The 25192-nt window shown below is 37.0% G+C and overlaps 1 protein-coding gene across 13 annotated transcripts in view; it reads right to left on the bottom strand.

Annotated features, from left to right (window-relative positions):
* The window catches only part of LOC6032190 (peripheral plasma membrane protein CASK), a 614477-nt gene that overhangs the window by 448184 nt on the left and 141101 nt on the right, over nucleotides 1-25192 (bottom strand). Inside the window, exon 10 of one of the 13 annotated variants that reach the window (XM_038258182.1) lies at nucleotides 6973-6999. The exons of the other annotated variants lie outside the window; for them this stretch is intronic. Within the exon in view, the coding sequence (XP_038114110.1) occupies nucleotides 6973-6999 (27 nt within the window). The remainder of the gene's footprint in view (nucleotides 1-6972; nucleotides 7000-25192) is intronic. 13 annotated transcript variants of the gene reach the window in all.

The following is a 25192-nucleotide window of genomic DNA, read 5'->3' as shown; positions in this document are numbered from 1 at the left end:
GGACTGATGGTTTGGAGTCGATAAGGAGTGTCTTCAAAGTCTTGGAACGCGTTTGTGAAGTTAACCCTTTTTCGAAATTAAAATTAAAAAAAAAACTTTTAAATTTAATAAATTGTTTTACGCCACGCTTTAAATTACATCCAAATGTTTCAAATTTAGGTCAACATTTTCTTCCTAAAAAGTAACACTGAGTATGTTACATCATGTACGAGCACCAACCTTTTCCCAGAATCCAATTTTCCGACACACTCATTAACTGCTTTCTAGTGCGTGCGACGCTTGTTCGCCCTAATTGATACTAATAACAGTTTAAATTAATTTTTACTCCCCTCCACCTCATACCGCCAGCGCCCGCCGAAATCTATAACTCTCGCCTCATTAGTGTTTACTTGCTGCTGCCGTGGATAATGATGATGGGATTCGGAACCTTCGCACCCGAGTGAGGACACCGGAAATTTTTGGAATTAATTGGAGGAAAACTTAAATTATGACTGCTTTTGTGATGATGGCAACGCGCGGTGACGGCTGTTTGAAGAAGCCCGCTCAAACACATCACGTCGTGATGAAATTCAACTGTAATGTTACGCAAACAACCGCTCTCTGAAGCACTCCTGCTGTGAACGCGAGCACACAGTTCATCAGTCGAGCTCCAAGCTGTGTGACTCCCACTTTGCCTTATAATCCCGCAAATGAATGAATCCCCACCGCCGGAAACCGCTGCTTGCAAGTCTAAATATTTGCACCTCAAATTTCACCATAAAATCTTTTCGCAACCCCACAGCCAAACCGGGGTTGACTTTTGAACTCGAATCGGTCCAAGTCTCTTCTCTGGGGTGTGATGCACCAGAGTTGATCGCTCACGTAGGTGAATATTCGCCATGTTTGTAAGCCTCAAAGGTGAGGGTAAAATGCACCAACGTACAAACAAGGTGTTGTGGATAGCGTTGTGCCGGGCGGATTATTTAAGACTTGTTTACTAATCCGACGAAACCTGTTTGCAAGACCAACACTAGGATGTCTTGATCCCCTTCCCGCAGACTTGCATTATTTTGACTAGAGAACAATTCTCCCCGAAAATCTTAAAAGGTATTTATTTATGATTCCAGGGGAATTTTCTTTACAAAAGCCAATTTGCTTCAGAGCAATTTTCGCAAAATTCCATTCAAATATTCAAACGTATGTAAATTAAGAACAAATTGTCTGATCACGCTGGTGTCTTTAGCAAAGTTGTAGTATCCTGACGACCAATCAGAAAAAAATGCGCTCTTAAAAAATAATCAATTTACTATTTTGCTTTTCCCACAAAACATTCAATAGACCAAAATATTTTGTTTGGCTCACATAACAATTTTAGATGACACAAAATTGCACAATTTCACAAGTTGGCAAAATTCACTTGACACCCCCAACTGGCAGTCGCATGATTGTGATGCATGGCGGCATGAAAGTATATCAGAATCTGCATGAAAACTGTCCTCATGCATTTTTTGCGATATAGGAGTATGACATTTTTGCCCGTTACCGACAATTATCGACATTACCGATGGCTTTTCGGTTGTATTTCACCAAAAAAAAACACTTAGCAAAACGAGAATTGAACCAACAACTTCTTGGTTATAGATCTGACACGCTACCACCGCGCCAAGGACGCATGATGAAAAGTGAGTGAAAGAGCACCAACACATGCTTCTCTTTGGAGTGTTGCTCGTGGCCGGGCCAGCATTATATGTGTTGGTGAGAACTTCAGATCGCTGAAATTTTTACAAGCGGGCAAAAATGATCTACGGGCTTGCTGCAAAAAATGTTATAAAATGTGACATTTTCTGCAGCAAATCAAATGTTGCAGATTTTGAGATATATTTTTCTTTGGGTGCAGTATTGCCATTTTTTCGAAAAATATATTCATAAAAAACACGTGGGAAGAAGTCAAACAATCCTTTGAATTTATTTACAGATTTAAAATCAAATCAAAGCACTATTATTTATTTATTGCGATAGGGGTTTGAGATCTTCAACACCAAAACACCCGAGTTAAAGAAAAAGGGGGAATTTTTTGTCTCGATCGTGGGAGTTTCGGTGTTAATCTTTTTAGTCCATCGGGAAAGTATTTTGATAACATTTCCAACGAAAGTTCGCATTACAGATCCGGACAATATTTTTATGAAAATATCTGAGACCTAAATTCAAAAAAAAGTGTTTCAATAACACTTTAGTGCCTATAATTATTGATAGGGTTATCAGATCTTCAATGTTTTGAGCTCGTTGGGAAGGTATTTTGATAGCCCCTGCAACGATGGGTCCGCATGATAGATCCGGACAACGCTTTCATCCAACTATTTGAGATCCGGCCTCTAAAAAGAGTAGAAATAACACTTAAGTGCTCATAACGTTTAATAGGATTGTCAGATCTTTAGTGTTTTAACGGGTTGTCTTACAAAAACCATCCTTTTTACAATATTCCAGTCTTAAGTCAAAATCGTTTTTGCCTTCCTCACCTAACTGAGGAAAGGCTATAAAATCACTTGAAAATGAACTTCTTACCCACCTTCACGTACACATATCTACTCAGGACCAAATTCTGAGCAAATGTCTGTTTGTGTGGTGGGATGTTAATCAAAAAATTTTCACTCGATAGTCTGGGCATCGATTTTGTCCGTTTTGGACTCAGTCAATCCGTCTTGGAGTCCCATAAGTCGCTATTGAAAGTTGAAAGTTCAGTGAAGTACTTCAAAAGCTATGCTAAAAAACGATAATGACTAAAGTCCGAAAGATTGTAAAAAGTGTTTTTTTTTAAATGTTATACATTTCTAGAAAGGATAGCAAAAGACCTTTCCAACGAGCCCAAAACATTCAAGATCGGACAACCCTATCACATGTTATAAGATCTTATGTGCTATTAATACACTTTTTTGAGGTCGGATCTCAGATATTTTGATAAAAACGTTGCCCGGAAGTAAGCGTAATTGCGTTGGATGCGTAATCAAAAGAACTCTCTAATGAGTACAAAAGATTGAAAATCAGACAACCCTATCGTCATATATTAATGTAAGGAAGGCACCTACCAGCATTACTTTTGAAGTTCTTTACTAATAAATAATTTTCATTAGGGACTTATGGGACTTAAAGACGGATTTATTTATGACCAAAAACAAAAATACACACACATGTGTTCAGAATTTGAATATGAATCGATTTGGTGATAAAAGTGCGTGGCCGAATGGTTACGCTGTCCGCTTTGCAAGCGGATGATTCTGGGTTCGATTCCCATCTGCTCCAACCTTCCATCGGATGAGGAAGTAAAATGTCGGTCCAGGCCTTGGTTGTTAGACCGTTAAGTCATTCCAGTTGTAGGAGTCTTCTCCATGCCATAAGTACAAACAACACACCAAACCAAGCCTACTCCGGTGGAATCGCTGGCGGCGGTTGGACTCGCAATCCGAAGGTCGTCAGTTCAAACACTGGGGTGGAAGGTTCCTTGGAGTAGAAAGAGGTTTGGGTGCTCTCCCCATCCAAGCCTTCGAACTCCTAGGTTCGAGCAGAAACTTGCAATAGAGACCACAAAAGACCCGGGGGTCGTTAATGTGGATGGTTTGTTGTTTTTTGGTGATAAAATTAAGAAGTTCAATTTTTGAATAATTTTACAGCCTTTCCTTATTAAGGTGAGGTGGGTGGAAATTCGCACAAATTTGCATGAAATACTCTGAAGGTTGGATCGATGATTGCTAAGATACAGCCTCTGAAAGAAAAGAAAATAGGAAAACTAAAGTTTATTTGCATCAACAAAATAGCGTCGATTTTTAAAGTGACGATAAATCTGCAAATATGGCTCTGATTGTCAATGCCAAAAATGGAACAATAATAAAATATTCCAGTCCTTTCCAAAATATATTGGCAATTTTTAAATATCAATTTGATAAGCTAACCGACCAACTGAAATCAGTTTCGAAAAGTTTTATTTTTCGATACAAGTGCTAGCTTTGCAACATTCGAATGAGTGATATAATGTTTTTTTCTGAATTGTTGTTTTTGGTGATGATGAGTAGGCCAATGTATTTTACGACATAATTGCAAAAAAAAAGTCGGGTCCAACTAACCATTTCACACAAAAAAAAATCAACCCATTCACTAGTACCCGTCAACCCAATTCAAAACACCGAACTTCCTCGTTTGTGTCACTGTATGAAGCAAACTGTCATCCTATAAATACTGCCCCAGTACCAGGAAGATTCAGTCGGAGCTCCGGTGTGCCGTAAATATCCGTCGCAAACGATGTCGGTTACATTTCCGGTTTGCCACGCATATGGCAAATGCACCGGAAACCAGCGTCTATTTTGTGGTGTATTTAATTTCCTAGTTCTAGTCGCTGGCAACACTGTTGTCTAGGTCTGACACAAATACGGAACAGGGTTGCCTGGATCAATGACACAGTTAATACCGGTGACACTTGTCGATTGTGCTAGACAAACCTAAAGGGCAAAAGTGTTGCCAAACTTGCAAGCAAAACTGTGACACAAAATGTACACACACCTAAATCAAACGGTAATGTAAAATAGAGGAAAGGAAGTGTTTCATGTAAAACATTCGTGTCACAAATATCTATCGTGGTACGTTGATGTTCAGGCGGAAGTTATTCTTCTCTGCTAAACCAGTGCTGCCAGCACTGAGTGTGGTTGAATGGCTGATAAATCGAGAGCGCCACTATATGCTATTTTGTGTGTGCTGGATTCAATTTCTACCTTCGACGCTGTCAGATTCGATGAAAATGAGATGGAAATTTATGGATGATACGTGCCCGTGTGCGCACAGTTGCATACATGCAAGTGGCTGGATTTGGACATTTTGTCTAATTTGATTTCCTAAATTTTTAGACGAACACGTGCCGGATGCAAAATGTAACTCTTGCAGTTGATTGGAAGCGATTGAATTCAAGTTGGCAGGCGAATAGTGACGTCATGAGCAGGAGCTGTGCTGTGTTTTAAATTCCAACATCCTCGTTTTTTATTATTTAATGGGTCCTTGAATAATGAACAGTTGTTGAGTGATTCATTGATATATAAAAAAAGACCTCAGAAAGCGTGAATGTTTACACATTTTTTGTGTATTCTTACTTCTTTTTATGATAATTTAAATTTATAAACATTAATTATTATACAAGAGTTAAACCGTTTGTGATTGTGAAATAAATGTAATTTTGGAAGGAAAAGATTTGACATTTTTTTCAATATAACGTATGTGTAGAAATTAGGGGGAGAGGGGGTAATATGCACCCCGGGGCAAAATGCACCCCCTTTTCTTAGTATTGGGAAAAAAATTCAGAGGAAAAAATCGTAGAAATTGGAAACTTAACATTGTAAAATCATGCTGGAAAAAATTGAGCATCGTAGGATAAAAACAACTTAAGTTATTTGCAAAACTTTAAAATGTTGTGTTTTGGTCTAACTTTCATTGAACTTTTAATATGATTTTTGGACAGTATAAAAAGCATTTATTGTTGTTGTAAGTGTTGATTTATATAGTTTTTGTCATGATCTTCATTATTCTATCGATAGATGAGCCGAAAAACATTGAAAAATGTATTTTTAATTGAATTTTACGCAAAAAGCGTGGTCGGGGCAAAATGCACCACTGTGATGCTCCTTTTTAAAAACAGCGGTGTCATCTAGTGGTGACTAGTGAAAACTGCTTTTACCCGGTGCATTTTGCCCCAATGTTGTGGTGCATATTGCCCCGCATGATTGTTTGAAATGAATCAAAACTTTTTTTTGAAATTTGCTATTTTTAAACAATTTTGAGGGATTTCAAGACTTTTTTCACATGGATGACAAAGAATAATGATTGTTTTAGAACATTTATCAAAATTCTTGCACAGAATTGCTGTTATGGTTGAGAAATCATAGCTTGCCCTATGGAGGTGCATATTACCCCTTTCCCCTACAATAAAATCGAAGGTATAATTATACATTTTTGAAGCAAAATCAAATCAAAGCAAGCGATTGATTAAATCAGGTTTGCTTGGTGGTAGCACTGACTATTCAAACGATTTGTTTAACACTGATTAAGTGGTTTATTATCGTTGAACCGAAAATCAGGAGCCTTGGTATGTATTTCCAAAGATCATATTTGCAGAACTAAATTGACATGAACTAAAACGCTTAAGTTGGGGCACTTGAAATCTGATGTAACCAACTGCTAACCGCATGTATCGATAACGTCACACTCGCACATCTCGCCCACTGCCGTAGCTGGGAAATAACCATTTTTCGATTAATAATCTTTATTGCCCCCGGGTTCAAATCGCAATCAATCTCTGGACTATAGTGGTCAGAATTTTCGGGTCACACATACTGTGACTCCGGGGACAAAATGGCCCACAAACTCCGTCAACCAGCCCCGCTCCTCTTCTCTGTGGTGGTGAAGACTTTTGGTGGCCTCCGACAAAAAAAAAATTGTCGCACGTACGCGTCCCCACCAACCCTAACCGATGACAGATTGTCGAACACAAAACCAATCGTAGATGGCGTTAAACGTCTGGTTTGGAACAATTCACGAGATATTGGGGCAGATCAATCACGTCGTTTTTTATTTACAGTTTTGTAAACAATTTTTATTCAAATTACATGGCCAAGTGCATTTTCCAGTTCATTACTAAATAAACTGCTCACAAAAAATGCAACATTGAATTGGTGCCCAAAATAACAAAATTGCACAACATTCGAACGTGAAAAGTGTGTCAATCCCAGCCATCCAAGTGTGTCGTGATGAATTGGACACGTGTTTCATTCGCCAACATCCATTCAGCATCGCTTGACCCCCGGAGGTGATGGTTGGTGGGTGGAACCATATTGGTATCGTCACGTTTCGAAGTACCGATTATTTTTTATCAGATCGTGGTAAGGATGTCAATGAGGTTTGGTTTGGGGGTACAATTTGATAAATAGAAAAAAAAACATTGCAAAAATAAAAGTTACTTACAAGTAGACCTCATCAGAATAGCGTTACCTGAAAAAAAGAGTAAAATGCGTTGATAAATTAGATATGGTAACAATACGTCATCTTGATGAAATAAAACAAAAAAAAATCTAAACTCAGAAGTCAATCACTCAAAAGTCATGGAAATGTTGAAAACTAAAGTGTCATTCCAAGCGGTGACGTGTTTGACCACAATTCGGCTGCAGTCAAGCAGAAGGTAACAAGAGTTTTGCGGTAAGGACCTTTGCCCGAAAGGTGACTTTAGTAAACCACCGCCCGGAATGCGTTCTGAAGTGGAATCGGCACTGCCCGGTGCAAACTCGATATGATTGTGGTTTGGCACTTTTGCCAGCCGGATTCGGAAACGTTCCCAATTCACCACGATGTGAGCTCCAAATATGCTAATTCCCTAAGGGGTTTCTTCATCGACTAACCTATACGGGAAACTATCATTTCAGCAAACTCCAGTAGACACCGACGGGCTGCTGGAACCGTCCGGGGAGAGGTTCCCAGAATCGCAAATCAACCCGAAAACATGACTAATCTTGGAGATTAATCTGTTTGATGAATAGTTTGCGGAGAAAGTTTTGATGAAACAAGCTTTGAGCGAGCGTTTTCCGACAGTTTCATTAAATATAGCCTAAATAAACAACATGTGTCCCCCTCAGGCCAAGAGGTTCTTAACGGATGGGAGCACACATAGTTAATCGATTTCGGTTCTATGCCATTTGACAACTTTGGGATGGGAACAGATTATCGATTTCACAAATTTATTTTGTGAACTAAATTCCACATCAACGTCATCGTTCATTGAACTAAAAGTTAGGCAAACAATTTAGTAATTGCATGAAATTCAAGCACAGAGCAATTCCAGCTCAAATCAGGATTTTTTCTGGTACTTTTGTACCCGACCCTCTCCGATTTCAATGAAACTTTGTAGACATGTTATCCTGGGCCTATATAAGCCATTTTTGTGTATATGGAGCCAATAGTACTCGAAAATAACATTTGAGAAGGGCGTAAGGTATTTAAATATTTTTGTAATTTAAAAATTACTGTATCTCGAAGCCGTTGCGTCGTATCAAAAAGTGGTCAAAGACAAACTTGTAGGAAATTGGACGGGCTTTCTGAACGGGCTTCTACACTGAAACAAAAATACACGCCACTTATATGAGATTTTTTGATTTTTAAGTCTAAAACTTAAATTTAAAGGTGATATCACGATTTTTTCTCGTTCAAAATTTTTGAGGAAATAGCCTAAAATGTTACCAAAAGACTGACGAAAATGCAGGACGGAATGTCTCTTCTAAAAAAATACAAAAACCATTTACTAAAACTATTTTATTTTTTTTTTTTTTGAAAAGTGGTCTAAACGTCAAAATTTTTTAAAACCAGTAGTGGGGATCGATTCTCCAGACAATTTTACATAAAAGTCTCCATATTGATCTCCATTGTCCTATGTCCAATCCTTGGGAAGATACAGCGGTGTTAAAAATGAAAATGTTGAAAAAACGGGTTTTTTGGTGGTTTTTGGCAATTTCTATATGACAGACTTGGTTTATCAGTCTCGTAAATATTTTTACCGGAAAGCTCGTCCAATTTCCCAAAAGTTTGCCTTTGACAGCATTTCAATTGGATGTAAGGGCTTACAGATACAAGCTTAATTGCATTGCTAATAACTGAAAATAGTATATTTTTTTCATTGTGGTAGAAACCAGGACAATAAATTTGCTTACGTAAATATAAAAACGATATAAATCAAATAGCTGTCAAAGGCAAACTTATAGGAAATTGGACGAGCTTTCCGGTAAAAATATTTACGAAACTAAAAAACCAAGTCTGGCATATAGAAATTGCCGAAAACCACCAAAAAACCCGTTTTTTCAACATTTTTATTTTTAAAACCGCTGTATCTTTCCAAGGATTGGACATAGGAGACAATATGGAGACTTTTATGTAACATTGTCTGAAAAATCGAACCTCACTACTGGTTTTTAAAAATTTTGACGTTTAGACCACTTGTCAAAAAACAGTTTTGGTAAATGATTTTTGTATTTTTTTAGAAGAGCCATACCATCCTGCATTTTTCGTCAGTCTTCTGGTAACATTTTAGGCTATTTCTTCAAAAATTTTGAACGAAATAAAATCGTGACATCACCTTTAAATTTAAGTTTTAGACTTAAAAATCAAAAAATGTCATTGATGTGGCGTGTATTTTTGTTTCAGTGTATTTTTTTCAGAAAGCCCGTCCGAATTCCTAAAATTTGTCTTTGACCACTTTTTGATACGACGCAACGGCTTTGAGATACAGTAATTTTTAAATTACAAAATACAAAAATATTTAAATACCTTTCGCCCTCCTCGAACGTTATTTTCGAGTACTTTTTGGCTCCGTATACAAAAAAAAATGGCTCATATAGGCCCAGGATAACATGTCTACAAAGTTTCATTGAAATCGGAGAGGGTCGGGTACAAAAGTACCAGAAAAATTCCTGATTTGAGCTGGAATTGCTTTTCAATAAAATAATAATTTTCACAATTTTATCGCATAGAAATTCCAGGGAAGAAATGATTTTTTAATAAATTTCTAGAATTCCAGCAAGTTAACAATAAAAAAAAACCTTACCGGAAAATATAGTTTGACGCCATTCTGAAGAGTCCCAGGAAATCAGGCATCTCCTGAACTAAGTAAAATTGAGAAACCTGCCTCAAAACACAACATCAGAGCCAACTTTGCACAGTATCAGTTTTCCCTCATCCATCGTCAAAGTTTCGTTTAGCAAGCAAGCAGGTGTATTGATTGCGTCAATCAATTTTAGGAGCCCGCTTTTCAATGAGGAGGTGAGCTCCGTTTTCCTCCAAGGAGTGATCAAATTTCAAAACTATTGTTGCGCAGTTTTTGGAGGCTCTAATTAGTCCGTGTATTGACGTTCGCCAACGGTGATTTTGACAGGGCCGAGTTTAAACTAAATTAGCCCGAGACGAAGATCATTACCTGATACAGTGAATGCAAACAAAGGCGAGTGGGGGCAAAAACTTTTCGATAATATTTCAAATCAACGCCGGAAATGAGGAAATAAGAGTTGCAAATTATTTTACTTTATCGCGGATACCGCGCGCGCGCGCTCTCCCACACGAGCACATAACTTTCCCGAGGAGAAACTTTTTCCCCCGAGATAGAGACTTATCATCCCGGTTGAATCTATAAATCAGAATAATTTATGATCCCGCGCGCGTAAAGTTCCGAATGGGTCTTTTGCCTGAGAAGAGGCAAACGCGCAAAGCGTTATTATTTTTTTCAATTGACTGCAAACTTTAAAATTTTCTTGTTTCCTGAAACGCAACAAATTGCCAAATAGCTTCCATGACTTTGGGTGGCGAGAACAAATCGAAATTCGAACTTAATCTTTGCCGTCCAAAATGGCCCTTTTGCCGGGAGGCATTTGTTTTTTTTCCGCAAATAAAAGAAAGAAAACTCTTGTCGACGTTCTTCGAACATCGAATCCCCTCACTAGACTTCGAATCTTGGTTGGATAAAGAGATTTATGATGTAAATTCTTGGGGAAAACTTTTCCCACAAGCACGACGTGGTCATATCATTATGGAAAAAAGCACCACGGCGGGGGAGAACAAAAAAGGGGGAAAATATGAATCCCAAAGATAGGAAAAGTTTCAACTCGGTGCTTCCGAGAGGGTCCCTGGGACAAACAAGGACGCATAACTTGTAATGTATACAAATTACAAACCGGCTGACACTCTGTGCGGGCTTTTACAGCCGGGAATGGAAGCTGAAAAGTTTGTTGGTGGCTAACGGGTGGATCGATTTGCTATCGAACGGGAAATGGACCGTTTTTCCAAGAATTTCATTTTGGAAAAAAAGGAGCGAAATTAAAAAGGGTTGCGAACAAGTTGAGCAAGTGATTATCTTGAGCGATATGATAATTTAAGGGATTATTCGAGTAATCTCAGCTTGAAAAAAGATTGATTTTGTTGTATAATTATTATCATTCAAAAACAATAATTGTGTAGAGCAGAAACTTCCTTCTTGCATATAAAAAAATACTAATAATCAGTAAAGATTGATATTTGCTCGAACATACACAAACTGCCAGCCATAGATAAGCTGATTGTTTAAATAACAATCACATAAACATTTAAATAACAAGAAGAAAGCTAGGCGTAATCTATCCTAAATCTTTCTCTATGATCCCTTCAGAGTTTGATTAGATTAGATTAGATAACAATCGCTTAAACATTCAAAAAAATATAAAAAAAAAATATATGAAAATTATGAAACAAAATAAAACCCATTTTTCATACAATATTTTGATACAATTTATTTTGCATTTAAAATGTTTGTTTGCGAACTACGTGTTCACTACTCTTATTACGTCTCTTATGAGTAAGGTAAAAAAAAGAAGTAACTCCTTCATCAAGCCACAATCTAACACAGAAATGGTGTGCATTTTAGATGCCATTTGCCTGGGCTTTCCAACCCCGGGAGAGACACCTCATCCCAAAGGAAAACAAGTTTTATAGTTTTGCCCGTCACCATTAGTTCGCCAGGCCTTCGCGTTTGGCCAACGGGCCCGCCCGAGCTCATTCGTCCAATCTCATCCATCTCATGCTGGCCAGCCTTCCAAGGCCGGGAAGGCAGGCAGGCCACTCCTGAGTATCAGTCCGACAATGTATGAATATACCGAAGGCATCAGCTGGCATAATGCAGGGAAAACTATTTCCATATTTCGCTTTTAATCCCCGGCTGCACACATTTTTGCTCCACCTCCAACCCGCTCAATAAAGCTCCACGGCCAGTTGATGTGGTACGAGCCCGTGGGCCGCCGGGGACGATTATTTCGGAGTTTTTCCACGGTTTGCCGCGTGTGGCCGGGGAGGAGTTTTATTGCATTATGAGAAAGCGGCTTTTCTCTACCGGAAGCTCGCGATTCTCGGGAGGTTTTACTGACCGATTTTGGTTTGCCGCGATGGTCAGACATTGTGGTACAAATCAAATTTATTTTTTAGTAAGTTTAATTGCAATTGCAAAAAAAAAACCAAAAAAAACTGAATGTTTTCGTGAAAACAAATAATTCAAAAACTTTTAACAAACCAAACAATTTGTGTTGCATAGTTTCACACAGAACAGCGTAAATCGTACGTCATTCAAGGACTTTTCAACAGCGGCTTTCGTGCTAAAATGATGCGCACTATAGCAAAAACTCATTACAGAGCTTTTCACAATACCAACACATAGAGAGCAAGGAAGTGATTCTTGGAATTTGCTAAATTGCGTGAAATTTTAATTTTTCACATAACAGATTGCGACCGTATGCGAGCATGTAGACCGTAAATGTAACTGCCCAATTCAACGTGTGCTCTATAGGGACGTGGCGTTACATCGTGCTGCCACCTGGTTTTTTTTAAGCGCAAGAGTGTAAAAGTGCTGAGTCATCGTCTAAAAATAGACGGCGTCCTATCTCGCCCAGCAAAATGAAGTCGATAAAGTAGTCGGTTTCGATGAGAAAAAGTGGAAAATGTGGTCTAAAAATAGCGACGCCATCCCCCTATTAGAGAGTAGAGTTGGTTTGAAATACACAGAAAAAAATGATGGTAATATTTAGGGTTAGTTAAATTTCACGATTTCGCGGACAGTGTGAAATCCGCAAAATTTGGCTTATTCCACGAAATCCCGTGAAATTTTATGTTTGTGTGAAAATGGAACTCGAAATAATTTATCAAACTCAAAAAGGAATGGAATTAATCTTATGCACTACTGTAAAATTAAGCGAGTGAATACCCTGGTTTGATTACTAATACAGGGTTAGACGATTTCGTTGAAGGCGTGAAATTCGTGAAATTTATCAATTTTCTCAAATATTTTTTTTATAGACAACTTAACCCTTTCATGCCTGAATTTTTAAAAAATATTTTTTTAAGTTAATGATGGGAAAATGATTCTTATTATAAATTATAGGCTAGTTTTGGAAATTTTGATATTTGGGTCATATATGACCCATCAAGCCTGAAAGAAAAAAAATCATCCAAAAAGACTATTTAATTAAACTTTATTAGTTTTCAATTACAAAGCTTGAATATATATGTGTGTCAAGTTGATATGAACCATTTGAAAAAATGTTCAGAGTTTTGAATTTTATTAGAATTCAACTAAATTTAGTAATATTTTCAATCGGTGTATTAAAAAATTCACTGCTATTGCATTTGCAAGGTATAGTTTTGAAAGAAATTAAAAGAAATTAATTCAAAATAAAATGAAAAGTCTTGTTTATCTTTAGAATCACATCTTAAAAACATATCAATTTTGTCCTGTTTAATTTTAACTATATGTTTGTGATTGGGCTTGGGCGGAAAGGTTCCGGAATTGAAAACACACGCGCGAATTTCTTTAAAACTAAAAAACTTTATTTGCGTCTTTACTCTTCGAACTCGTGGGCTGTAATGCTGCTCGTTTCCGTTGCTGCGCGCTCAGCGCGCGCTTTTTCTCTCGTTCTCTCGTCGTTTCTTGCTCTCCACAACTCTCCGCTAACGGCGCGCGTTTCTCGAGGGGTTCATCGATGCGTTTGGCTGGGCGATCGTAGTAAGCTTGGGGTTGGACACAGCGCAAATTTTCATTCTCCTTCAAAACGTCAAAAACTTCGGTCGCAGGACCGAACACTATATGTGTTTATTTAGGTGGATGATTCCCTTGAAAGTTAAAAAATACTACTTTTTTGTTTTCATTTCTCGTTTAGAATAAAATTTTCGATGAAAAATTATATTATTTTTGCAAATTGATTTTGGAATCTAGTTTTTGAAAAGTGAGCTAAAACCCTTAAAAATATGTTTAATGGGCTAAACGTCGCAGAAAATTCAATTTATTTTACTCATTCTGACTGGACAAGAAAGATTGTTAAAACTTGCTTTGATATGAAATTCAATAAAATGTAAAATCATATAACAGAAAACATTTTAGCTTTATAAGTCGAATATTGTAAGAGCAGTTCAGTAAATGAGAATATGCGTGCCGTACATTTTGTTTCAAAATATATAAATTAAGAGCCCATCCATAAACCAGGAGGATTTTTTTGTGTTGCATTCAAATTTAGTGAAGATTTTTTTAATTTATTAAAGACTAATATATAGTGAAGCATAAAACGTAGTTTCTGTGATTTAAATAAAGGATTTTCCGAGTTATTTTAACATTTTTCAAGTTTCGCGAAATTTGCGTGAAATTATGTGTTTTGAAATTGAGGTCCCCGTGAAATTTGCAATTTTCGAGCGTGAAAAATCACTAAGCCTATTCATCAGGAAATGGTGACAGATTTTGTGGCAAAAAAATGATAAATTTTACCCCAGAAAATGATGAATTTTCATCAGTTTTTGATTAATATTCATCAGGTTCACATTTTTACACATTTTTTGTGTAATATTACTCAAAAAAAAGAGGTAATATTCAACCTATCAAATTTTCAACATTCCAAAATTCAACTTTTTTTCCGTGTAGAAATTGGAGAATCAATTGACGCAGTCTATCTTAAATAGGGTACGTTATCCATTAGTGGACCCCTTTCCTATAGTGGACCCTCTGAAGGGTTTTTGATGAAAAAAACAATAAAATCCAAATTTCAAGCGTGCGTGTGTGTGTCTGCAAATCTTTTATTTGACATGTCCAGCATCATTTAAAACAATGTTGACTGACATTGAATTGTCCTTTTTGCCAAAATAAGTGTTTTGAGTTCGACTTCTGAAATCAGCCATGGCCACTAGCATTTTCACAACAAAACAGCATTTATATTTTATGATTGAATTCACTATCCAATCATTTTTGACTGGTTATTTAACTTCAGTAAGTCGAAATAATGTAAGTTTAATTAACTATACTAAAATAAAGCGAAGAACTGCTCATTTTTAAGCAAAAATTCGGGGGGGTCCAATATAGGACAACGAAAATCCTAACTTTTCCAAAAGTGGACCCCTGTTAATTTAACCTTCAAAAATGAAGAAAACTGTGTATTTGAGCAAAAGTTTCTTTAAAACATACAATAAATGCTTGTTGTAATCAACCTAATTGCATATTTTTTCAATTATGAGTATAAATATAGCTGTTTTCATGTTAAAAGTATCAAAAATGCTGAAGCCGTAAGAATTCATAATTAATAAAAAAAAAACTATAGTTAATTTTACTTAACTGAAGCATCAAAATTAATGTTTGAAATGTTATTTTATAAGTATAAATCAATAATAAAATATTTTTTGAATATAAACATGCGTAGTTTTATCAGCAGCTGTAAACAAATCTATTGTTTTGTTTCGGTCAACTATTTATGAAATTTATATGTAAAAATGTGCATCAAAATTACTTTTTTTTAAATCATTTTAATGTTTTTATTGTTTTTGAAACGTTTTCTCCAATCTTTTTCGGAAATAAATTTGTTTTATGCTGTTAGGTTTTTTGTTGTTTTAAGCCAAATTTGATAACAAAACATATTTGTTTATGATGGAAAATCCATCTTTCATTCATTATATCTATCATAAGACCTCCACCATGCATCAAAACACCAAATATCGGTTAAATTTGGTATAAAAATAATAGTTTTGCTATTGTGGACCCGGGTCCACAATCGGATTATGGACCCGGTTCACTATAGGAAAAGGGTTCATAACAGGAAAAAAAACTTTTTTTTTCAAATGGCTATTTTTCTACTCAAAAACAAATAACTGATGGAACAAATAGTCAAAATTGTTCAAAAGACTTCAGATTTCATTGTTTATGAAAAAGTGCTTAAAATATTGAAAAACTGTGAAAAATGCGCGTCGGCTCTACTAGGGGGTCCACTAATGGTTAAAATACCCTATATACATTTTTGCAGGCTGTGATGAGCAAATGGAAACTTGTCGCTTAATTTACACATTTTGACCATATTTTGACCTCACCATCAGATGGCAGAAGTTATTTTGCAATGTTATTGCTAGTTATATTCCAAAGAACCAATCATTAACAATAATTGATTTGATTTGATTGATTGATTGATTGTTTTATTTGACAGAAAAAGCCAGCAAAGTGCTGACTGAAAAAACTGTTTCTTTTCAATGTGCAATACAAATTAAGTAGATTACATGTCATTGAAAATTAAATAAAAATGTAACGACAAAGTTGATGCGGCTGGCTCCAGAACTCCATCGGCGTAGACCTTTTAAGGAGTTCGGTTTCTGGCGATTAGCGGCTGAAAATAAATAAAAAAAACTACCAAGATAAATGTGTTCAAGATGGATACAAATACAAACGAGGGAATGAATCGGAGAATTAACTAACAAAATAATTAGGCGAAAATATTAACGGACTTTAGAAGTTTTTCTATGATGTCAGGTCGGGACAAACACTGCTTTAGTTGATTTTTGAAGATATTTAAGGATGAACTTTTACCAAATCTATTGTTAAAATAATTATAAAGCTGAGCTCCATTGAAATTTATACTGCGCTCACCAGGTACTGTGGTTACGTTAGGACGATTCAACAGATCGTGATATCTTGTACCATATTGATGGTTAGAACGAACAAATTTAGTATTACTATGGGTTTTATTATTTAAGCAAAGGTAAATGAAACTACAAACTTGAAACACATATATTCCCCTGACAGGTAAAATATTATTCTTTACATACAAATCGACTGTGTGACTACGAATAGGAAGATTTAAGATGATTTTTAGGATTCTATTTTGAGCTACTTGAAGTTTATTGATAAGAAGACCACATGCATTACCCCAAACAGCTGTTACATAGGAAAGTATAGAATGAAATAGAGAATGATAGATGAGAAAAAGAACTTTTTGAGGAAGCTTGTGCTTTATTTTAAAGATGATACCAGTGATTTTATGAAGTTTTAGTATAAGAGCGTTGATATGTGCTGACCAATTAAGACGATTATCTAGAATGATACCTAAATATTTAGTGTCTGAGACTACTTCTAAATCTGGAAATTTACTTGTGGTGAGAGATAAACTATTGGGTATTGAACGTGAAGAATTTTTTATATTTATAATGTTCGTTTTGTTAATATTCAATGTTAATTTATTCAATCTAAAGTATTCGATTACTATTGTTAGATCGTCTCGCAAATTAAGATCATTCATGTTAGTAGACTTGTTATTATAAAAGAGAGAAGAATCATCTGCAAAGAGCCTCAAGTCCCCTTTAAGAGGAAGTAACGAAAAATCATTTAAGTATATAATAAAAAACAATGGACCAAGCACAGAGCCTTGAGGTACTCCCACGTTTACTAAAGTTAGCAAGCTATGTATTCCATCAATACAAACAAACTGAGCACGATTAGAAAGATAACTAGTAAATAAATCCAAAGCAATACCACGAACGCCAGCATATCTAAGTTTATCTATTAATATTTTTCGATCAACTGTATCAAATGCTTTCGATAAATCTAAAAATAAACCAAGAACGTCATCGCGATTATCTAAGTTAAGTTGAATCTTATTTACGAGGTCAATAACAGCATTCGATTGCTTTTGAGTACAGAATATACCATGCAGGGATTCTTTTTTTTTTCTTATATCATCGAATCTGCAAAATAAATTCAGCTCGAGTTCTGTGTGATAACTTCGGCTGGATTTTTGTAAAATAGCTTTCTGCAACATAACATCAGCTTAATTTCTACAAGATAACTTCAGGTCAGTTTTTGCAAGATAACTTTCTGCAAGATTTTTTTTACAAAATAACTTTAGCTCGATTTATGCAAGATAACTTCAGGTCAGTTTTCGTAAGATAACTTTCTGTAAGATAACTAGCGTTCTAAAGTTATCTTGCCGAAAGTTATCTTACAAAAATCGACCTGAAGTTATCGTACAAAAAATCGAGCTGATGCTTTCTTGCTGAAAGTTTTATTTTTATTTATTTGCGTTTAAGGACCACTTAACTCAAGAGTCATTCGGGTCCGATCTTGCTGAAAGTAATTTTACGACAAATCAAGCTGAAGTTATCTTATAAGAAGTTTTCTGGAACAGCATCGATGAATCTGTCCTCCACCACCGTCAAACTGCTGCTACTAAACCGCATCCATCTATGACAGCCGCAACGGTGGGCATCTAAAATTTGCCCAACACGGCCTCCAGGACCTCGATCTGGTGGACCATCTCCTTGGTCAGTGTGCCGATTCACCTCGGAACACCGGAGGGAACTAAAAGATACCAATCTGGTCAAGGTATAAAGAAAAGCCTTGAAAAAATCTCACCTGAGCTCTACTTCCATTGGAATTTGCAATTAAAAAGTTGTCAACAAGAATCCATCACCTGTCAGACTATTTTTTCTGATCACAGTTACCATATAGATAAAAAGGCTATACCTCAATCCTAAGTTCGACCCTGGAAAAAACATTTGGCTTAAACCACTTGTAACTAAGCCAGATCTGCTCAGATCGTTTCGCGATGTTCTACAAAGTTGTTCCCCATATAAAAATCTATAAACAGCTCGCCCAGAAAGTTATTTGGATCAATTTTGAATTTTCAGGGCAATAAAAAGTAAAACGTGTCGTTTTCCCCATACTAACGGGTCCAATATCCAATACAAACTTTAAATCGAGTGGGCACCTCGGATTCTTGACCAAATTGGCTAAAATTTTCAGGAGAGCTTCTGTGGACATGAAACTATGATATTCTGCCCGCCTATGCGGTCTAGCTCAACTTTTTGCTTTTGTTACGCACCCTATTCGATGATTTTAGAGAGAGAAAAAAATACATCGCTGCAGATAACTTCCAGACATTTTTTTAAAGGTCCTATACTGCCCATGCTCGCATATATGTCCCATATGCAAAAACAGCAAGCTGAGAAAAACGCATTTGAAGTTTGTCCCACACATAAGTTTTTTGGTTAAGTTTTCGCGAAAAAACTGGATTTCCTCCTGATTTCTAGAACAAAGTACTGGATGTAGAGTACACGATTTTGAACCAAACTGCATCAATGACTCAAAAACGTAAAAATGCATATGGGGCATTTATGCGATTAGGGCAGTATAAAATTATGAAACACAATAAGTTATAAGACCTTATCAAAATACCTCTTATTATTTTTAATTCTTCATACTTTTCTCATATTCATTTTTTTCTTTAGGATCTTATTCAAATTGAAATAAAATTAGATTTGGTCAACCTCAATATTAAAAATGACCCCAAAATAAACAACAAACTAATCTTCACTCCGGAAAAAAATTACTCCTCTGGGTGGCAAACTATGCACCTGAGAATTAGGATCAACGTGAGCCTGCTGGAGTCGCCCAGTATATACGGATAAATCTTTCGGTGCTTTATTGCATTTCGCAATGGGGAACAAATTTATGCCACAAAACCAAAGCCACCAGCCAGGAGCTTCGCTCGGTTGGTACTGCTGAGAGAGATAGGGGTTTGTGCGGTTTCGTGGCCATGTTTGGGAAAGCTTTGAGTTTTTTTTTTTTTTGTTTTGCTCATTTTTGTGTGATTTCTCAATGCACTTTGAGTAATGCAATAGATTTTGTGCTTAACTCAAGGGTAGGCGAAACAAGCCGTTAATAATTTGAGCAATGAATCTCGTTCCACTAAACAGCAGTAATATTAATCCCTCCCTAGCAATTGTCAACCGAGACGGTCTCGTTAAACAGCTGAGGGAAAAATTAATTTTCATACTTTGCGTTGCATCTTTTAAAAAGCGAGTTTCTTCGCTCCTCAAGCTTTGCCTTGCAGTCCTGCTGCTTCAGCAACCGTGAGATAAACGAGTGCAATTGCTTCGCTTAAGCTGAAATTAATTATTCGTGGACAACGGAGCCAAGCGAAAAAGTCTGTTCTCTCAGAAAAAACATGGTTTTAAATTGTGGTGCTGATTGACGGCGTTGCCATAAAAAAAAAATCTTTGATTTTCCAGAGAACTTCTACTCAAAGACCGTTTCTGTATCAGCTCGAGCGAAATTCCACCGCAGGACATCTTCGTTCTTCTCTGGCAAGGCTACTGATTACAGTTCTGGGGAATGAAAACGTTAACGATTTACCACCACCAGAGAAAACTAAGATCAGGGAGGAGGATGAATTCTCATCCACACTCTTAGGCAAAGAGCTCTATATCGCTATTCGGAGCATTGGAATCGGTCCTTAACCCATCAGGCAGTGCCCGACAGTCGTCAAAAGTCACGTACCAGTGATGGAGTTTCGTTTGGTAGATAGAGTAGAGGACATTCAACTGCACAGAGACGACAACATCAAATTATTATGAATAACAATTAGCATCGTCAGTTTTCCCAGCTTCGGCAGAAAGGATTCGTGATTCTTGATATAATCTAATAAACTGGACCACAAAGTTGCATAACGAAGGGCTGATGATCTGGTATGATGGTCAGTAATAATTACCGCAAATAACTGATATGGTGCCCATGAACCTATTAGGAACATGCATCAGATAAAATTGCAATCAAGTAAATTGGATTTTATTTAGTCTTTGACTTTCAGTCGTGAAAAAATATTATAGATAAATCTAAAAATACTATTGGGGGAATCCAAATTCAATTTTCAAAAACAGAATACATGCACACACGCAGAAAAATAAGGCATATTTGAATCAACAAAACGTTTTGTTGATTTGAAAATCAGTATTTTTGTTGAATCAACGTTAAACGTCAAAGCAGCTTTTTCGAAACAACAAAAGACTTTTGTGGACTTGAGAAAATCAAGGTTTGTTTCAACGCAAAATCGGCGTTGATTATATTCAATAAAAATTTTGTTGAATCAAACCTCGTACAGGCTGATTCTACAAAACATTTTTCTGCGTGCATAAAACAAACTTATTTAAAGGAAACAACACACACAGTCTAAAACGTATCGAAAAAATCCAATGTGATTGCTGAATCTAACCACGATAAAAAAAAAACTTGCGACATTTTGACCCAAACAATTAAATTGTCATTTGCAAATACCAAGCAATTTTTCATCTTGATGCACAAAACGACTTTCCGTACTGTCAAAGTTTTCATCAACCAAGTTTTTATTCTTATTATGGGAAAAATAAAACACTGCTCTAAATCTTTTTGCTCTCGGAAAATTTAGCGCCAAGGAAACATATGACTTCCGCAAGCTGCTTTGGCCAAAGTAATAAGGGTTATTTCAACGCCGCACAAACTTCTTCTTCCCTTCTTGAAAGTATACACAAACTGTCGGAATAATTCCCTTCCCCAACCCTACTCCGAGTCGCTCGTAAATATTTCCGCGGGTTGCCCGTAATAACCTTCTCGTAAAGAATTACATTTAAAAAAAAACTTGCTCCAAATAATAAAAATCTCGCGAGCGAAGCAAAATTAAATTAGGGGGAGAGGGGGTAATATGCACCCCCTAAGGGAAAACTGTGATTTCTCAACCATTACAGCATTACTGTGGAAGAATTTTGTTTGATGTTCTAAAACAACTATTATTCTTCGTCATCCATGTGAAAAAAGTCTTAAAAAACCTCAAAATTGTTCGAAAATATCAAATTTCTAAAATCATTTTTGATTCATTTCAAACAACCATGCGGGGCAATATGCACCGCAACATTGGGGCAAAATGCACTACAACAACGGGGCAAAATGCACCACAACATGGGGCAAAATGCACCGGGTAAAATCAGTTTTCACTAGTCACCACTAGATGTCACCGCTGTTTTTACTAAGGAGCTTCACAGCGGTGCATTTTACCCCGACCACGCTTTTTGCAGAAAATTTAATTAAAAATGCATTTTTTGATGTTTTTGGACTCATCTATCTACAGAATAATGAAGATTATGGCAAAAACTATTTACCTCAACACTTACAATATAAATAAATGCTTTTTATATTGTCCAAAAATCATAATGAAAGTGCAAAGAAAATTAGATGAAAACACAACATTTTAAAGTTTTGCAAATAACTTGAGCTGTTTTTATACTGCGATGCTCAAATTTTTCCAGCATGGTTTAGCAATGTTAAGCTTCCAATTTCTAAGATTTTTCTCCGGAAAATTCTTCCAAATACCGAGAAAAGCAGGGGGTGCATTTTGCCCCGGGGGTGCATATTACCCCCTCTCCCCCTAATCCCCAACGGAGCTCCCTGGACCACCCGCGCTCAACCGGTTCGCTTCCTGTTGAATAATTCCACCAGACGTTAGTTTTGAACTGAAAAGGGGGACCCCGAGCGCCTCAAACATAAAGCATAGCGGACCTGCTGCTACTGCACCGAAGAGTCAAGCATTTAAATTACAACGAGCTGAACCTGGGAAGGGCACCTGGGTTGGATTTCAAAACCGTCGTCCCAACTTTTCCAAGAAGCCATTAAATTTTATTCGATGACGTTATGACGTCTGCCGGCCATTGCGAGCCAAATATTTCATTAGGGCACAAAACCAAAAAGTAAACATTTGGGATTATTCCGCTATTCCATTCATTAGTACACTCCCTACATGCCCTCCAAGAATCAGATTGATAGCAAACAATTTCCTATTGAAAAAATAATAAAATACAAAAGGGCACATAAAAATGTTCACTCCAAACCAGAAAAAAAGTTCAATTGTGCCCTTTTCTTTTTCGTTAGTTTTTCGTGGTTAAGGAACTTTCTATGTTATAAAGTGAACTTTTCATACATTCTTAACAGTAATTCACTTCAAAACAAAGTTTGGTTTACGTTTCACCAAGGATTTCTGCAGAAAAAAAAATTCGTCGAAAAACAATATTTAATACGGCCCGCGGCTGCTGTTCAATACACTTTTGAAGAAGGCCCATAAACATCATTAAAAACAACAATCAGGTGACAGCGCTTTAGTGCCCTTTCAGTTCTCTTCGAAATTGCATTTAGAAAGGGCCCATTATGAACAACAGTTGGAAAGTTAAAAGGGCCCAATAACGAGATTTTTTAAAATTATGAGTTTTATTGCGAAAATCAACATAAATTAAGAAGCATTAAAGCAGAGTTGAGGATAATGATGTGTTTTATCGTACCATCGTATTGCCAGCGATTTTCTCGAATCGCGATTTTTGGTTTTGTGCCCTAATGAAATGTTTGGCTCGATTTGGCAGTTGATTTTTTCGGGGAAATCAGGGCTGAAGTTGTCTTTTGGAGGTCTGTGCGAGGTGCGAAGACGCGTGGTTGAATTTTTGTGTTGCTTTTGTTTTATTCGTCTTGATTTTTCATGTTTATTTTCATTTCGTCGCCATCGTGCTAACATGTCGTACGTGCATTTTGGGCCAAATTGAGTTAAGAACGCCATTTTGTGCAGCTTACAATGCCTCACCTTTTGACTTTCACAGATCCCCAAAATTCGATTTCAATCCTGAGATATTCAACAAAAACCGAAAAAACTCCGTGCATTTTTGTCACTTTACATATGAAAGTAGTTTCAATCTTGTCGTGCTACATGAAAATTGATGTAAGTGCAACAAAGGCCAAAGGGATTTCAGGCCAGGAAAGTCAGGATGCGTTTGTCGCACGTACAAGCTAGACTACCGTAAACATTTGTAATTATAACTCGGGGTCGGGACTCCAGCAACCAACTTCAACCAAACTTTGGGACAATGCACAGAATGGTCAGCCAAACAAAACGTGTTTGTTATTGTTTACATTGCGTGCTCTCGTTTTTGAATATTCAAGGTCAAACATTAAAACGCGTTTTTCTCGGAACGTCAAAATGGCGGGTGCGACAAGATAGCACGACGACGTCGATTTCTTTTGCTTCGCTGATCGTGAAGTCGATTGTGGGCAGCGGGACCACGCGTTTGCTTCGCAGGATCGATCATGTTCTTAGGCCGTCCAGTTTCTCGCTAGCAATGACAATATTTGGTTTGGCTGATTGGTTTCGTCGAAATAATTGTGTTACAAAACAACATATTATTTCATTACTTACGCGGCTTATGTTTGTACCTTTTTTATTTTTAATGTTTCCAAATTCATAGAAATCTATATTGTATTTCAGTTTTGATATTAAGTAATCAAGCTATTCAATTTATTGAAGAGCCAACCGTCTATTATGTACTCATCTTACTAACCCCTCAAATACTGATGACACTCTACCGGAGACGCAACTGATTTAGTGAACTCCACCATGCAAGTATCGGAATAACATTCCCATCCACTTCCCCGGGATCTTACCACAGGTCGTGGCCGGCATTGTGATTGATCAGCATGATATGGGGCCTTTGAGAGTTGCGAAGTGGTGATGATTGGTTTGCATCTGTGGTCCATGGAGCAATTTTCAAAAGTCCTGGTCAATAACGGAGCAGCAACTACGGGTAGACACCAATGCTATGCTATGCTATACTTAATCATGGCTGAAGTTATCTTTTGAGTTTGGTTTTGCATACAGATTGGACACTAAAATGATTGACATAATAAAACTGTAACACCCAAGAATCGGCAATACTTCAACCCTGGACAATAAGTCCAAATTTGGGGACAACAAGGCACCAGACTTTTTGCCAATTAAAATCGATCATCGCCGTGCCAGTTGCCCAAGGGGCTGGCCGAATGCCGGACCGCCTTTCCACAGCGTTAAAAGAGTTAAGCACTTGAAACGGTGAACCATAAATCACGGCGCTCGACTTAATTAAGAAACGAAATTCCATTGCGGTTGAACCGTTCGCTCGTTGGGGAGCTTGCTCTTAATTTGTCATTTCGTTTTCGAACAAAGACGTTTGGAAAACAAAAGACGTATTAGCTTTTTGCGATACATGTACATTCAGATCGATTGAAACTTAATTAAGTTTTCCACCCAAACAATACAGCCGCGTAAAGTTTGCCCAATGTTTTCCAACACTGAGTTAGCGCAGTGTGATGAAAGCTTGAGAAATCAATCGAATCACCGAGGCTGCTCCAGTTTTGCCGAAGCTTTCATCAATAATTAAATTAATTCGCTTACAGCAAATGCCCATCCACACGTAGGTAAAACAGCGAAGAATCACGCCTTATGATTTGGTAACCCTTGGCTCGTTTAACCTACGAGTTACGAGCTGCCGACCGCTAGATGTCGGAGTTAAGCGACCTTCGCCTTGCATGCAAGTTGTAATTTCATGCATGCCACAACGAGGAACGCCATTTGATTCAAAACTAGCTGGATCTAGTTCGTTCAAGGGTTAACGCTTGAACGGTGCAACAAAGAAGATAACATCTAATATTTAATTAAATGTTGCACTTTCCCCCTCTCCGTTGTTGCATTGTTAAGGTACAATACCTGACGCTTTCAAGAGCCAACTTGAGCAA

This window comes from Culex quinquefasciatus, chromosome 1, assembly GCF_015732765.1.
Source record: "Culex quinquefasciatus strain JHB chromosome 1, VPISU_Cqui_1.0_pri_paternal, whole genome shotgun sequence".
NCBI classification, from domain to species: Eukaryota; Metazoa; Arthropoda; class Insecta; order Diptera; family Culicidae; genus Culex; species Culex quinquefasciatus.
This window is presented reverse-complemented; position numbering and strand designations above follow the sequence as displayed.